At 29.7% G+C, this 17608-nt stretch overlaps 2 protein-coding genes across 2 annotated transcripts in view; one reads left to right on the forward strand and one right to left on the reverse strand.

Moving 5' to 3' along the window:
* Window positions 1-865: 865 nt before the first annotated feature.
* On the reverse strand, window positions 866-6339 carry Tpt (tRNA 2'-phosphotransferase). Its single transcript, XM_035350475.2, has one exon. It carries the CDS (start codon window positions 6104-6106, stop codon window positions 5459-5461), a length of 648 nt encoding a protein of 215 aa, XP_035206366.1. The 5' UTR covers window positions 6107-6339; the 3' UTR covers window positions 866-5458.
* A 267-nt stretch (window positions 6340-6606) lies between these two features.
* Window positions 6607-17608, forward strand: part of LOC118181349 (nephrocystin-4-like) — a 109117-nt gene continuing 98115 nt past the window's right edge. Inside the window, exons 1-2 of the mRNA XM_035350476.2 lie at window positions 6607-6822; window positions 10959-11084. Of these exons, the coding sequence (XP_035206367.1) occupies window positions 6670-6822; window positions 10959-11084 (279 nt within the window). The 5' untranslated portion in view covers window positions 6607-6669. The remainder of the gene's footprint in view (window positions 6823-10958; window positions 11085-17608) is intronic.

Raw genomic sequence — 17608 nt, forward strand, 5'->3', positions numbered from 1 at the left:
CGCTTATTAAATTTTAGTTTAGGATCTCTCTTTAGATTTTATTTACTTTTAATAATTTAATTACTTTAATTATTTAAATAAATAGTAATTAATTAATTTTTATTTAATTGATTGGTAAATATTAAATATTAATTAAATAATTATTAATAACTTTGATAAAAACTATTTAATTTTTAAACTATTATTCATTTTAATAATCATTTTATTTATTTACTTTTGTTCCTCTTTGCTGACGGTCATCCACAGGGCTCCGGCACTTCTGATTTTCAAAATTAAGCCTTGACTGGAAGTGATATTTTACTTGAAACTTCGAATAGATTTTTGTGAAAAAATAGATTATGAAATAATCCAAAACCTTTCATATCTGGTATTTAAAACTCATACATGCACAACATATTAAATTTGGACTGTATATGATAAACTGGAAATTATTCTTAGCTTGGAATCTTTATCATATTTTCATAGAAAAATATGGTGTTTAATCTAAAATAATGCAGCACATATTAAAGCTATATTATATCTAGGCTTGATATTTATTATTTCAAGCTACAGAAGAGAATGATTTTGATAACAATATTTCACTTTCAGAATTTCAAAACTCTTGTAATGCATTCATGTTACCAAAAGTGCACTTGTTATTCTCTTGCACTGTTGATGGTGATCTGAGGCACAAGAACAAATAGCAAATTCGAAAACACCAGATGCTTCACTTCTCTGATCATGGAATACATGGTAATCAGTTATTCATTTGTAATTCTAAAAACTAATGAGCACTGTTTAGCGATACTTAAATATCACAAGGATGTACATGAAGATCAAAATTAATTTAGATTTGTTGATATAATAGAATTAACACAGAAGAAAATTAAATTATACCATCCATTTCAACGTATTTATTTTAAATATATTACAAATACTTTCTAATTTAAATGCTATTTAATTGCCGAATAAAATACAATTTTAATAATAAAAAATAAAGGGGCAAAAATATTGGTATATATAGGAAAAAAAATGAAAAAGGTTTTGCACATGGATAATTATGCCTAATAAAATACAACCGAAAATTTTACATTACAGACCTTTCTCTTAATTGGAACAACAAATTAAATTTTTATTCTCCAAATGATCAACCAGAAATGATACTCTACTTACAGTTTGTTGCTATTTATATCATGGCATTGGCAAGAGGTTGTGCTGGTCACATCAGATTTTTTAATATGTGAATATGAAAGAAGAAAACTGCAGGAGTTTAAATATTGATTATAAAAAATACTTATTTAACATAAAACAAAAATTAATTAATTACACAATGCAGACAAATGAGAAGCTACTAATTTATAACACAGGCATAAATATAATTAAAATTGCAAAATAATGAGATTTAGATAGTAAAACAAAAATTTTATTACAAATAACAACTTTAAAAACAAATAATATATTTCTGGTTATAAATTTTATACCTTATTTAGAAACACAATTCTTTTAGTACTTATCTTATGCACTGACCTTGGCAATAGAAAACAGTGATGACACAATTCAGGTTTAAGAATATGTTATTTTTTACCAAATGTAACCATCCCATGTAAATGAATTTACTATGTGGAATGATAAATCGGCAATCATTAAATTTGTATACAACATAAGCTTTTATATAATTCCTAACACACACACATATATATATATAAGATTAAAAAATATGTAAATCAGCTTCATAATTTAATTTAGTAGTAGCCTCTTAATTCCATTGTTTTAATTTGGTTATTTCCTATTTATTCTTAAAAAATTAATAACGTTTCTGGACTGTGTAGTTTCTAGATCAATCAATGTACATAGCTTACATAATGCTGATTCGGAACCTCAACTTAAAATTTTTAGAACTGAAACTTTCTAACCTAAACCTCTTTTGGTCAGCTTCCACATCTGATAAATGTGTACTTCGCTTTTACCTATGTTGCTGCTTTGATAATATTGAGATAGAACGAATCAATGTAAATTTTCTGGAAACAGGCATGATTACAGTGCCAGGTAAATTGTGGCCACAAATCTCAATTTAAACAAAAGCGGAATTTAATCCACCTTGACTGTCAAGTTTCTTAGTTTTTATGAATTCAACACTTTAGCATTCTATGCAATCAGAATTCTTCCTCTTCAATATGGCACTACGTTCTATGAATTCTGTGGTGCTATGTCATCAAGAATGCTATGCTTTTTTTCTCTTTTTTATTACATATATATATATGTGATAGAAACAAAGTCAGAAGTAAATTATCAGCAGGAATTTTGATGGCATAGAAGTGTTGATCCATAATGAATAGGAAATTGGAGGCGAAGGCAGATTAAATCTTTAAGATTACATTTTAGGTAAATTTGCAGTAAGAAAGAAAGAACAGATGGACTGCAGTTCAGCTAAGCCAAAGTGCAGAAAGCAAGTGCATTATGTTCAGGGTGAAATCTTAATCCACACTGAGTTAGTTTTGGTTCTTAATGCATTTTGATTGGATAGTTAATATTGCTGTAAAATTACTATTGGCTTCTTGAATTTTAGTTCCATTTACATTACCGGAATTATGTAAAAGTCATATGACACAGATTAATCTAGAAATGACACAGTGCAGAAAGAGGTTACTATTTTTAGACTAGAGAAGGAAAATTAATTTACCCTGCTAATTTAATCTTTTACATATATATATATTAGGAACTCACATAAATTTGTATGTATCATACTATTTAAGACAATTCTGTCAATAATTTATTTAAAATAATAACATAATACTTCAACAGAACTTATATATTATATATATATATCATATTTAATACAATTATGTGAGCAATTTATTTAAAATAACATACACACATAAACATACTGGAATATTATATTTATTATTTTATTTACTGTAATTTTGTTAGCTATTTATTAAAAACCATCATACATAAACAAAACACACCGGAAAATTTATTTAAAAAATTTTTTCTAGTAGTCACAGTTTAGTAATTACAGCTAATAAATGCCTCAAACATCAACTGCAGCTTATTTTCCAATGACGAAGGGGTAATAATAGTATGCATAATGGATATTTTAACAAGGAAAAAACATGATATTGAACAATGCAAGTATGAAAAACAGTTTATTTCTCCCCAATGCAAAAATGCATAGAATCCACTTTCTTGCCAAGGCCATTGCAAAAGTACCATTCTTTCTTTATAATAACATACCTATTATTTTTTATTAATCTAAACATTCATATTACAAATTTCATTATATATTTCGAATTATATAACAGCTTCTTTCAGCTTTTCAGTTATAAATATTAGAAATAATTATTATTATTTCTAAATATCTTTATGTATTTAATTTAGAAGAGAAATTCAAAAGTTGCATAATTAGACTTGCTTAATCTATTGAAACATACAATTTTAAGTGAAAATAATGTCTCATACCTAAAAACAAAATGAGCTGTAAAGACATAAAAAAATTATAACATCCCTAAAGATAAGCTGAAAGGCCACTGGCAGGGAATTCTACTGATAGTGAATATATAAAAAGATATCTATTTGAAACAACAACAAACTTAACACTTTACTAAAATAATACCACTATAGAACAATACTAGAATTATTTATCAATTTGTTTATGATGCAGTTCATAGTTTTTACTATAGCAGAGGACTGAATACTTTTATAAATGCTTTTGGTTTATAAAAATAAAGGTGTATATATATATATATATACACCTTTATTAAGTTTAGAAATAAATATATCACAAAGTACATTAAATAAATCTAGTAATAAAATAGCACTGACTTTATACTTAATTTTATTTATTTCTAGTTAATTTTTTTAACTGGTAAATAATACTGGAAAAACACTTACATACATAAAGTCTTAATTCAAAATTTGATAGCAAGTTTTTCTGACTTAGGCTCAAGAGCTCTTCACTATCAAAGGTAATTTCGTAAAATGAGGTATCCAAAACTAATGACTATCTCTGCATAATTTATATTTAATAATGAGATTCAAATGATATAATCTTCAATAACTTGCAGAAGGAGTACAGAATTCACACTTTATACGTAATATGTGATGAGATTCGAAATTCAGATTCCTAAAAATAACTACAAATCAGGGCTGACCAATTTCACTTCATAATATGGCAAGAAATTTTTTTTTCTCATTCACAAAAACAACAAAGTTCAGACCAATTACCATATTAGTTAATTCCTATAACTATGAAATATTCTGTTATCTGGACTGGATTCAGAAATGTATGTAGATATGCATGTATATATGCAAGTACGTATGTATGAGTGTGCATGTACATACAAATACTCATGCATACATACATACATTCCTGAATATGGTCCTGATAACAAAACAGTACAAACTCTTTATATGGTGCCAGCACCTTTATCTACTTTGGTGAACACTGACATGCCTGCAGTGCTACAAACTTCATAATGGGGTATAATAATAAAATTATTTAATCCATGAGTGTACAGATGAAAGGAAAAAAAAAAAAAAAATGAACTTTAGATATACATGTTTAAAAACATAACAGTTTTGGTCATACAGAACTGTAGCTAGGGTGTAGCACCTGGGGGACAACTGAAAATTTTGTGCTTCATCCTGTTTACCAAGAATGGAAAACATTTCATTTTAAAAATTCCCAACATCAATTTGGCACCCCCTGGATGTTGCAAACAAGAACAGATGTCCCTCTCTAGCTATGCCTCTGTAGTCAAAACACAAAATAAAGAAACACTCTCCTCTATTAAATTTCTGGTTTAATTCTAGTATACGGTACACATGGGATTTGATGACTTTTGGCAACATTATGATGAGTAGTAAATGTGGAATTTATGATGAGCAGTAAATGAGTCACTTTGATGTTGATGACAATTTTCAAAATCTTGCCAAGGCCGTAACGTATACTAGGATTTTATCAAACTTCTCTTTATGGTAAGACTAAGAAAATTATAAAAAATTATGGATATATAGATTTAGTCTATACAGAAGAAAATATTATAATACTAACGATATTTCAGTCGTTTTATATGCAATTTTTCGGCACCACAATTCCTTACATTCGAGAACATGACATTAACTCTGATTTTATATTACAAATTTTATGCATTTTAAAAGAAAATAAGTTTATGAAGTGAACACTAATATTTGAATAAAAAGGGATTCTCTAACAAATGACATTTTTCTATAATATAATTACAAAAAACTTAACTTATAAGAATAAAATGAATGCAGGCAAGTTTTGAATGCAAAAAACTGTTAATCAAATATTAAAGAACCATTAATTAAGAATTCCATTTAAGACAAATTCAACACTCAGAAACAATCAATTCTTAAAAATCTACATGATTATATATTTTACTTCAAGAAACCCACTAGCAGCATCTCATAACAATATTAAACTCTTGAAATTATATTCAGTAAATTTTGCTCAGTTTTAATAACTAAGTAACTTTTTTGAAGGTTTCAGCTGCCAGATTTCTTTAAAATACATTGAAGGTAATAAACCCTCTGCATTCCCAGAGCATAATATAACACCATTATCTGATATATAAAACTTAAATCCATCTTTAATTGCTTTAATTGCATCAACTACAATTACAATTTCGCAACTGTTTCGTATTCCACTAATAACTCCTTCCTCTCCTGGAAATTTGTCAGTAAAATGAATATGATTTCTCTTCATTCGGCTAAGTCCAGAAGCTTTAATATTCTTAATTTTCGAAAAATAAGTGCCATGATAGATAACAGAAGGTATATTATCTAAAGTTAGCACGCCCAATAAGCCTTCTTCGTCAACTTTAAGCGAATGTCCTTGATTTGCTCTGATCTGCAATATATTTTTATCACCTTTGCAACGTAAAGTAAATCGTTTTTTATCGTTTTGTTCCACAACTCTGACTATATCATCAACACTATATTTCTGAAATTGATCTAATTTTAATATTTTATCCAGGTCAACAAATCCTCCATCATCTAGAGATAATCCCACTTTTTCAGCTCCATGTCTTAATAACCAAGAAAGCAGTTTTGAAAGTTTGACATCATTCGCGCTTAATTTACTTCTATTGTGATTAGCCATCATAGACGTATGAACACATCTAGAAATTTCAAGGATTTACTTTCATAATGATTTAGTTTGCCATTAACTATTAATTTGACTAGATTAACGATATTTCAGTCGTTTTATATGCAATTTTTCGGCACCACAATTCCTTACATTCGAGAACATGACATTAACTCTGATTTTATATTACAAATTTTCAAAACTTTGAAATACTTTAACACATTATTCAAATTTCACGCTTCTTAGTTTTGTTTGTTTACATTATTATATTAGTAGTTGAAGTTTTTTATATGGTTCTAAAAATTACATCGCTTAGATAAAAGGGAAAATAATTTCTTCCGTAACATTTAACATTCTTAACATTTCAGACGTATTTTATATAATTTAAGATGATCGCAGAATGATTTAAAACATTCATATCTACTTTTTTATTATGTAATTTTATTATTATGTAATTTTTATTATGCTACAGCTGTAGTTCTCTCAACTTGTTGTGTTTTTGATCCGGTAGCTAGGCAACGGACAAATGTATTTTTAAAACCGAAAATGGATGATTCCTCGTGTTCGATTCATTTAAATATATGTATATTAGAGAACTGATGGAAAGCGTCAGTGAAGGACAGGAATTAATTCGTTTGCAATGTCTTCCATTGCCAAAAGAAAGAAAATCCGAGCGGAGAAATAATTTGCAAACATATTGTGTTAAACTTAAGAATATTGACGGATTGTCAGAGGTAAATATTTACCTCCTCCTTCCCAAAAGTATTATACTGTGTTAGATAAAAATTAAATCTTGCACTTGCACGAAGGATGATGTTGCCATGATCTAATTTCTGAAAATTTGATTAAATTTTGAAACTATGTTTTGCAAGTTTTGAACAGAATGAATTTTTTATGAACTCTTAAGTCAAGTGTTCTTAAGTTCTTTTCCTACAGCACTGATTCTAAGTCAAAATATGAGACACTTAATATTTATGCACTGTAATAAACTTAATCCCACCACAGACAAAACCATTTCTGAATTAAAATTAACAAAAATATTTCGCTGTAAATATTAGCTCAAATAAAAAGGAAGATATTCTGAACTGAAGTTTCATTGGTATTAGTCCAGCATTGTTAAACAACATCATTAAACAGATTATTATTTAAAAAGATTTCAGGAGATTCTAAGAAATCCTAGTGTCAAGATGAATTAGTTCGAGCAATAATTTTATCTTCCACAAAATGGAAAATGGGATTTTTTATCCTTACAGTTGAAGACCTTTCTATTTCTTTTGTTTCACATACCTAATATGGTAAATCTTTGGATTTTGGTAACTTGGCGAAAATTTGGCAACCAACCCTGCTACAGCAACCTGCTAGTTTTTGTCTGGACACAATTTAGTTTTCACGAAAAAAAGGCATGTTTTTTTTTTTTTTTTTTACTCAACATTTTTTTCCAAAACAATCTGCTAGCCGAATTACGCTTATGCTAGAACTTTTATGGAACAAAAGTGCTTACGAAGATTAGGTGCGAAATTGGGACAAAGTGTAGAATCGCCCTCTGCTTGCCACGTTTTTAAGAGTTGCACATTAATGGTATCATCCATGTACATGTCGACTTATTTTGACTTAAAAAAAATCCCAGAATTGCACAAAAAAGGAATTGCTCACGCTCTTGACTTTATCCATGTACACTGCTAAAGTCCTAGCTAGTAACCTTTATCGCCTTACCAAAATGTCACCAAACTACCTGTTACCATATTCCAAAGATTAGCCCCTAATATGCTCCTTCACCCTGAATTTTAAATGTCTACAGATTTGTTCTCCATAGGCATGATAGAAATTTCATAAATACTTCTATCGTGACAGATGATTGTGAGTTCTTTTCATTCATTATTTGGCATCACCCCCCCCCCCCGAAAAAAAAACTTGTATTTTTTAATTTTTTAAACATTTTTATTCACAGTCATACGACACAGTAACTATGTTTTACACGTATTTCTCACAAATCTTGCCTAAGTTTTCCTTTTTAAAACCATTCAACTCGTACCGTGCGATTCATTTTTGTTGTTTTTGGCTAATCTTTGGAATATGGTAACAGGTAGTTTGGCAACATTTTGGTAAGGCGATAAAGGTTACTAGCTAGGACTTTAGCAGTGTACATGAATAAAGTCAAGAGTGTGCGCAATGCCATTTTTTTGCAATTCTGGGATGTTTTTTTAACCCGCGGGAAGACGCGTGGGGTGTATCATACCCCAACCCTACATAAAAGTGTTATATTCCTAACTTGTGAAAATGAAATTCTGTGCTGCTTTCATTAGCTGAGTTTCTAGTTGTGGTTGACTTTCAGAACCGCTTTTTCTTTGCCTGTGTGTTTCAGAAAAAGATTTATCGGTATTTTGTTGGAACTGGGGTATGTCACATCCCACGCGCCTGTCCATGTAAGTGTTTTTCTGACTGAATATTTAGTTCAGAAATTTATTTCTAGAGTGTAACAGTAAATATTTCTACTCGCAAGTGATTTTAAAGTACTTGACATTAAATTCTTAAAAATTTCTAACTGTATTATGGTAAAAAGAATGAGTCCCTACGAACTGGAGATGCAACGCACGCGAGATTTATTAGAAATATTTGAAAGCGATGAAGATTGCATTTCGGAAACTGAAGATGAAACTAAAAATATTTTCTACAATGTTTTGGTTTCGAAAAAGATAAAACATTAATTCCTGATGTTCCTAAAAAAGGAAAAACTGTTCTTATGCTTTATATAACAATCATTATAACATTATATAATGATCATACTATAGATGATACTATTGGAGAAAATAAAATGTTAGGAATTATATGTTTTAATAATATGACTAAAGGAGCAGTGAATATAGGGGATGAAATGTCAGCCAATATTGTATATTGCCAAATATAATTGCCAGAATAACGAGAAAGTGGCCAATGGTAATTTTCTTTCCTGCACTGAATGTTGCTGTAATAAATGCTTGAATTATATTACATTCAACTGCTAATCCACCGACAAGAAACAGAAGTCTGTTTTTGAAGGACTTAGCATTACAATTAATGAAAAAAAGTATTGAACAAAGATCAGAGATTAATACTTTTTCAAGAAATTGATGTACTGCAGGCAAAACAAAAGCAGAAGTTTCGATAAAGAATTAAAACGAATACATGAAATTAGAAACAACTAAGTATGAAAGATGTGTTACATTTTTTGCCCTCGCGCCAAGGACAGAAGAACGTGAATGCAATGTTTAAAATGTGAAAACATTCTGTGCCAAGAACACATGAATGAATTTCGTTCAAAGTGTGAAGAAATAAAAAAAGCATGGTGTATTAGAGATGCAATGAAACTTAGAGGCATGATGTTTATTATTTTTATTTATCTTAATTTTAACTCTAAGATTATTTCGGAAATTAATTTTTTGAAACCCAATTATTATTCACTTATTTATAATACACGAGAACAAAAAAAAAAAAAAAAAAAAAAAAAAAGTAGTTTTAAAACTAAATAATACTATTTTTATTGTATTTTAAATATTGGGGTATGTGATACCCCACGCGCCCGTTCTAACTTTTCTTAGTGCGCCTTCCGCCGGGTTAAGTGAAAATAGGTCGACATGTACATGGATGATACCGTGTATGTGCAATTCTTAAAAATGCGGCAAGCAGTGGGCGATTCTGCACTTTCTCCCAATTTCGCACTTAATCTTCCTCATGATTAAGCACTTTCATTCCATAAAAGTTCTAGCATAAGCGTAATTCGGCTAGCAGATTGTTGGAAAAAAATGTTGAGTAAAAAAAAAAAAAAAAAAAAAAAAAAAAAGCCTTTATTTGTGAAAACAAATCGGCGTCCAAACAAAAACTAGCAGGTTGCTGTAGCAGGGTTGGTCTCCAAAAAATCACCAAGTTACCATAATCCAAAGATTAACCCTGTTTTTCTCCACATCTTGTTGCATTGGCCTCCTCATTCTCCATAGCAAGTGCCAGTGCTTCATAACCTTGTGAATGAATTTTCAGTATTTTATCTTTTACAAATAAGAACTCGATTTAAGTTTAAAAGAAATTGTAGAGCTGTACTGTTTGAAATATGTTTGAAAAGCAGAAAGTGCTAAGTTTAAGGTGAATGGCAGATAAATGCATGGAACTGAAGTATCCTTAATTTGAAGATTTAAAGTTAAAAGAAATGGAGGTCTTTGAAGTTTCATAAATGTATTGGCATTCTGGCTTTGAATAGAACAAAGCATACTTAGGCTATCTGCCTAAGATGATAGATGTCTTTGTGGAGGACTTTCTAAGGGAAACTGGCTTTTATGCACGTTACATATGGAGGAAATCATGAAAACCAAGAATACAGACAGTCTATTCACTTGAGGTCAAACTCAAGTCTGCATTCAGTGATTTTAAACACTAGGCAACTGGTAGGCAAGATGATGATAAATAGATAATGATTATTGGAGAAGTCAAACAACAAGATATGCATGATATTTATAAATTAGTCTAGTTCTTGTAAATTATGTTTATTGTTTGACTTAATCATCATTTGACATGTTATTTTAACCTAAATGGATAATGATGTGAAGCAGAAACGTTTTTGTTTAATAAAGTCTGTTAAACTATCACTAAACTTCTTTCCCCCCCCCCAATTTTAAACTGCACAATGTTATTTTCCTCAAACTTTCCTGGTTTTATTTTTCTTAATAATTACCATTAAACTTTAAAAAATTTTTGATTTAAGAATTAAAAATGAGTTTAATGTGATGATTTTACTAACCACCTAAAAGTCAAATATCATTATTCCTTTTCATATCATATGTAAGGATATTTTTATTTATCTGTCATTGAGCTAACATTTATTACCTTAATTTATTTTATACAGACAACTGCTTCTGATAGTTATCAGTTGCAAGCAGTTTTATTTGATGAAAAACATAGAACCTTCATTGGTAGTTTTTGGAATGGGAAGCCTGTTGAAGTCAAAAACAGGAAAATTGTCATTAATCAAGTAAGTTAATTCTCTTTTAATTACCTAAATTTTAGTTCTGCTTCTAATTGAAATAAAAGTGACGTTAATTATTTTGTTTAGGTAAAGCAAAAATTTGTTTATTATCCAGAGCTTAAATTGTGTTGGAGCCCAGCTCCAGTAGTTAAGGTAAATTTCAATTCTAGCTGATCACACTGGAGCCCTTAAATGAGAGGGCTTCACCACTTCTGTAATTAAATCACAATTTCAGTAGAAAATTCTTTGGATTTCAAGAACTTTGAATTTTAATAATAAATCTGTCTTAAAAACTTGTTTTAACTTTTGCTTGTTTTTCTCTGGAAAACAAGCAGCACTTTCATCAAAGTTGAGAGGGTAGAAAAGCTCCCACTCACAGGTTTATTCTCCAAGATGTGCAATGATTTTATGAGCATGGATAAATTTTTCATTCCAACTTTTTGGAAGGATGTAACTAAATACAGGGATGGAAATTTTCACTTATACAAAACCTTACTTTTGCTCTCAATTTACAACTGTGATTCTGGAGAAATTTTTTATCTCTGTCGCATTCTGCTCGACAACTAATTAAGGTTAAATAATGCATTGAACAAAAATTAATTTAGAAATCAATAAAGGAAACAAACATAACAAACATATGCAGTATTCTAAGATTTTAAATTATTTGATAGCTGCAGCCAAAATTTTTTAAAGAATATCTTCCATTGGTGAATGTTCTCATTAATGACCCTAATTCCAATCCATCTTTACCTTCAACCTTTAAGGAAATTATGTTTTAGTTGTCTTGTTTCATCAATAGATGGTGCCAGTAGTCTTTCATCTTATCACTAGATCTTATCTTATTCATTTGCACTATGGCAGCTGTGGATGATCAAAACTAGTCATGTTAAAAGTTGCAAATATAATGTTGATTTTTTCTTTTTTGACTTTTAATTAACTAGAGCTATATCAAAAGGATTCTTATCAGAATGTACTAGACTGTTCTCTCTTTGTTTTCAAACCGTAACAATTACCGTTAAAAACATCCCATGGCCGTGCTCTTTCATCCCAAAATTCTTTTCCCCATTTGCTGGATCTCTGACCAACCTCCTTCTCATTATTCTCTCTCCTCCCTGATACACCTTCTCTCAAATCACTTCCTATCTCTGTAACAAAGTGGTCATCTCTTGGATAGCACCTGCTTTTCCCTTAGTTATGAAGACTATTCTGCATTTTTCTGTGGATTAAAATGCTGTGTTCTTTGCATAGACTAAAAATCTTTCAGTACTGTTCTGTTATCAGGACTGGATTTAGAAATGCATCTACACACACATAATCCATACATGCATACATATATTTTTGAATCTAGTCCTGATAAAGAAGTGTACCAATCTTTTTTATTTCTTTGCTTAAAATATTCTACAGTATAGAGTGAGTGACAGTATTTTATATTATATTATTACATATTTATATGATTACTGCTAAACAAACATATGCAGTATTCTAAGAATTTAAATTATTTGATAGCTCCATACGTATTTAAAGCATTTTTGCGACTTTATGAAATAAATTAGAATTATATGATGCTTGTTTAAATTACTTATTACCGTATTTGACGGCATATAAGACGCACTTTTTTTCCTAAATTTGGTCTCAAAAAAGTTACCTGCGTCTTATACGTGAAGGACACAGTCTTATATGTGAAGGTAATTGCATTCAATAATTGTTTATTTGGCTTTTACGAAACGTGAGAACTAAAAGAAACCACACTATTGAAACTTTTTTCCCTTGTGTGTGGCCGTCTAAATAAGGGTGCGTCTTATATGCCAGTGTGTCTTATATGCCGTCAAATACGGTAATTAATTTAACATTATATTATAATAGTGAGTGCTTTCAAAATGTCAAAGATGTAATTGTTTATTGAGAAAACATTCAGATTCTGAAATTTAAGCAGTATTCTTAGACACAAAGCATCTTTAAACTTCTGTTTCTGATGAATCTTCTGTGATACAAATGAATAGTTTCAATTTTAAGGATATATATTGGTGTAGCATTTCTCATCATGTGACTCAGGAATTATGATTTAAATTTATTATATAACCAATGTATTTATTACTTTAGTATTAGCTCAAATGGAAAATATTTTTATGTGAGATATTAAAAGCACTGCAATGACCTGCCTATCGCTTTAACTGTTTAACCTAGACTTTCAGAATTTTGGCAAACCTTGTTTGAGATATTAACATAATCTGAATAGACAATGTTTTATTGAACATATTTCAGGAATAAAAGTAATAATATGATAATTACTGAGAAGATGAATGCAGATCTGATTTAGGAACTACTCTTATACTACATGCCCTCGGTTGGTGATAAATTTCTTGCCAAACATTTTTGGTGAGAAACTCCATGACACCATATTACTATGTATATTTTTTGTCTACATTTTTAACTTTGGAGCCTAAAACGCCTGCAAAAACGTGGTTTTTACACGTGCAAAAACCACGTTTTTAATACAATTTATGCTGAAAATCCTAAACAAAAACAAAAAATTTATAGCAAAAACATAAAGTTTCTAACCAAAAATATTTCACAAGAATCCATGTACACAGCAATCTGTTTTAACTTAAAAAAACATCAGAGAATATGATTCATAAATTAAATAAATATCATATTTTGGATTAAACTGGCTGCCTTTGAGGAGGATCAGGTTTTGGTTAACTGCAGAGTGCACAAAAACTATCAGCGTAGCAGGAGGGTTGTCTTCATGGAATATTTTTTTCTGAAATGACTTGTCTTCATATTATGCATATGGAAAATCCTGATTAGCGAGTCTTTTCATTAAGAACTTACTTTGCATGAAAAGATGCAAATATTTCCAAAGCAAATATTTTTGAAGATATTACTATAAAGTCAGGCAGATGAATAGAAATGTTTAGCATACTAATTCATTACTAAGAGTTTTAAATAAATCATAATATTCTATTAGTGAAAAGAATTTTATTACAGTGAGTTACTAAATTGCTGTTTAAAAAAAAAAATTATATTGCACTGTTCAAATATTCTATTTCTCCCCCCGTTCCCTCACTAAGTAACTAAAGTAACCATTCTCAAGTTGTTACTTTACAGTAATCACATTTAACATTAAAATGAGGGATGCTCATGAAAAAGAAATAATGTCTTGTTATTGCATAAAATTAAGCATTGTTTTATGTATGTGGAAGTTTAATTATATGAAAAGAATGATGTTATTAAATATTTAGTTAACTGTTATAAGGAATAGATGCTTTTTTATTACTGCTTATGATTTAAAATTGTGTATAATATGTGAATAAATTAATATCTAAATTAAAACAGATTAAAAAAATAAGCTAAGGAGGATACTTTAACACTCATGAATAAAAATAATTCACTGAAAAAATAATCTACTAATAATTATAAATGTCAGTATAAGCTAGTGATGTGAAAATGGATTTCGGAGTTAAAACATTAAAGAGCTAAGGAAGTTGAGGGACATTAAAGAGCTAAGGAGTTTTTCCGTTTCACCAGCACAAATCTCGCTAAGCAGACTTTATTGGCAACAATATACCCTTTACAAGTATAACCTTAAAAATGTTAACAAATGTTAGTTCTAAGAATTTTTTATTTTGAAGGCATACACATTTTAATATCATTTAAAATTTTGTAAAAGCCAATAAATAAAGACAATAAATTTGTAAAAAGACATTAATTTAAGAATTTACTTTGCTTTTATGTTTCAACATCTTGATTCACTGGTTCATATCACGTGACCCCCAAGTGATCTGATCTCACGTAAACTACACTACAAAAATTTAATTCTCTCAGTAATTATCTACATTAATTTCAAGTTAAATCTTCATTTGGAATACAAGTTTAAATGCAAGAATTATTTCAATTCGTATGAAAAGCTTAGTCAGAAATTATGTAAAACCGCAGTGCTGTACTTTGCTAGTGCATTCTCATTAGAATTGATGAATTTTAACTCTTGACTTTGCCTTCAGGTAAGCGATGTGATTGCATCCTAGTTGACTTAATTATCGCGAATGGCCTTAGGTCATAAAATTGAACTATCTGGTAAACATTCTATGTAATTGTATGCCAGTATTGAAAGAAACAATCAATCTGATAAGAAATGGCTACGGCTTGTTTTGAAGATGAGGCGTAAAAGATTACCAGCGAGAATATTCCGTTTGGCATCAGTTCAACCATTATTGGCGACTTTATCGCCTGTGCCGGCAAAACAGAAAAGTACCAAAAGTTCTTTGCAAGAGGAAAGGAAAATTGGGTGATACATCATTTTCGATGAAAGAACTATGCGACTAAATTTCCTATATACTCTATCAAAGTATAGTACTTTTCCAGTGGACTCGTACTGTTTTTAGCATTCTCTTCATTCTCATTAGTATCGCTTTAACTGTTTAACCTTTTTTCATTTGTGTGATGGGAAAAGAATAATCTTTGTTTCTTTCATTTGAAAAAACATCATACTATTTTTTCATGGCTTAAATTCAGTTGAAATTTTTCTTAGTTTGTATGAAATTTTAATTCCAGCCACAGTACTAAATGAGATGAGGTTTGATATTTTATTTTATTGTTTAACCATTCATCATTAATTTATTAAATTTTTATGTCTTTACATTTTATTGAATTTAAATTTTAATAATTAATATTTCAATTAATTATTTTTATAGTTATTTTATGCATTTATTTATTTATTCTTCTTTCCTGATGGCCTGACGTAGGGCTCTGGTGCTTCTAATTTTAGAAATTAAGTCTTGTTGTTATCCTAACTTTATGCTTACATTGCTTTGTCTCTTTTTCTTTTTAGTGATTTAAAGTTGAACTTTATTTTAATAATTTATACATGTATATAAATGTTAGCTATCATTATTTTTAGAATAACATATTAAAACAATAGTTATGAAAATTAAATCATATGAGGAAATACACTTTTATTAAATTAATAACAGCCATTCTTATCATCCTAGTTATAGCACTATGAAAAAATAGTGCAATTTTTACTATTCCCAAATTCTGTCACCCAGTGCCTTCAAAATGTGCCACACTAGCTGCATTGGCTCTACTGGTGGCCTTACTTGCTGTTATATCTCATGCCTGTATCAGCTAGACTAGTGGTATTCAAATTTTTGGCTGTGCGGCTCCATAAAAATGCAGATGACTCCAAAAGGCAATTTTGTGACTACAGCCAGAGCATCGACCCTTAGTTATGTAGTACTATCAATTAAAATTTGTTAGGACTTTTATCCACCTTGTGACTATATTATGAATTTTTGTGACCTTTAATTTGAATACCACTGAACTAGACCATGGGGAAATGGATGCTTCTCGTTGGTTTCAGGTACTATACACTTGTGATGATGTCATCAAACTTTCATCCAGTGTCATTTAGATTGTATCAAGGCTCTTCAGGAAGATGTCCTTAGATCCTTGTACTATTCTTCTTGTCCTGTTGCCAGCCACAGTAAAGGACCGTTCTTTCTTACCAGTCAATCTTTATGTGGTCATATTTCCTGTAGATACAATACTCACCAAACTACTGCTGTTTGGACCTTTGCCTACTGGCATCAACTCCTTTTATTATACAATATACTGTTAAAATATTAAAAAATTTAAATAGCTATATTTTGCATTTGTTTATACAAATGCAAAATTCAGCTTCTTAGGAAGTAAAGTAACTGTACTAAAATAAGTAATAAATATTTATAGAATTTGAAGCATTTTAGAAATGTAAAAGGAATTTTTAACCAATAGAAAGTGAGAGACTTGAAGAGTAAAAAACGAGATGCTCCCAGACTTTCATATCGATTATTAAGTTCAATGCATCTGCAAAGTTTTGGGACTAATTTTTCAGCAAATTCGAGCAAACTTGTCGGATGTTAATTGGCAGCATTTATCAACGGGATATCTCAATTTACATTTTTGAGAACTACCTCATGCCAACAGACAAAATTTTCTATACTCTTAATCATTTGCTTTGATCTAGTGAACATCTGCTATCATGAACTTGGAAAGTTAAACAAAGAACAGCGATACAATTTTGCTGTAAAGGAGGGAAAACAGCAGTAGAGACATTTGAAATGGCATTTAAATTATATGGAGATCAAATATTAAAACAATCTAAAGTTTTTTTGTTGGTACAGACAATTTCACAATGGAAACAAAGATGCTGATGATGAACCTATGAGTAGTTACCCTTTGTTATCTAGGAAGAATAAGAATATTGAAAAGTTTGGCATTTGTTGCTGAATAATCATCATCTGTCTCTCTGAATGATAATTGATAAGCTTAACATCAGTAAAGACACTGTTCGCAAAATTGTCCCTGAAGATCGTGAAAAAAAAGAAGTTTTGTTCTTGTTTTATCTCTCATGCATTGACTGTAGAACAAAATGAAGGTTATAATTTCATTCCAGTGGCACACACAAATCTCACTGGAGATGAAACATTTTTTTTTTGCTAATACAAAAGGGCAAATCATCTGCTCAGAAATCTCAAATAAAGACCAGGTTG

This window comes from Stegodyphus dumicola, chromosome 1, assembly GCF_044657685.1.
Source record: "Stegodyphus dumicola isolate Sdum_Otavi_A_Nest chromosome 1, ASM4465768v1".
Classification (NCBI taxonomy): Eukaryota; Metazoa; Arthropoda; class Arachnida; order Araneae; family Eresidae; genus Stegodyphus; species Stegodyphus dumicola.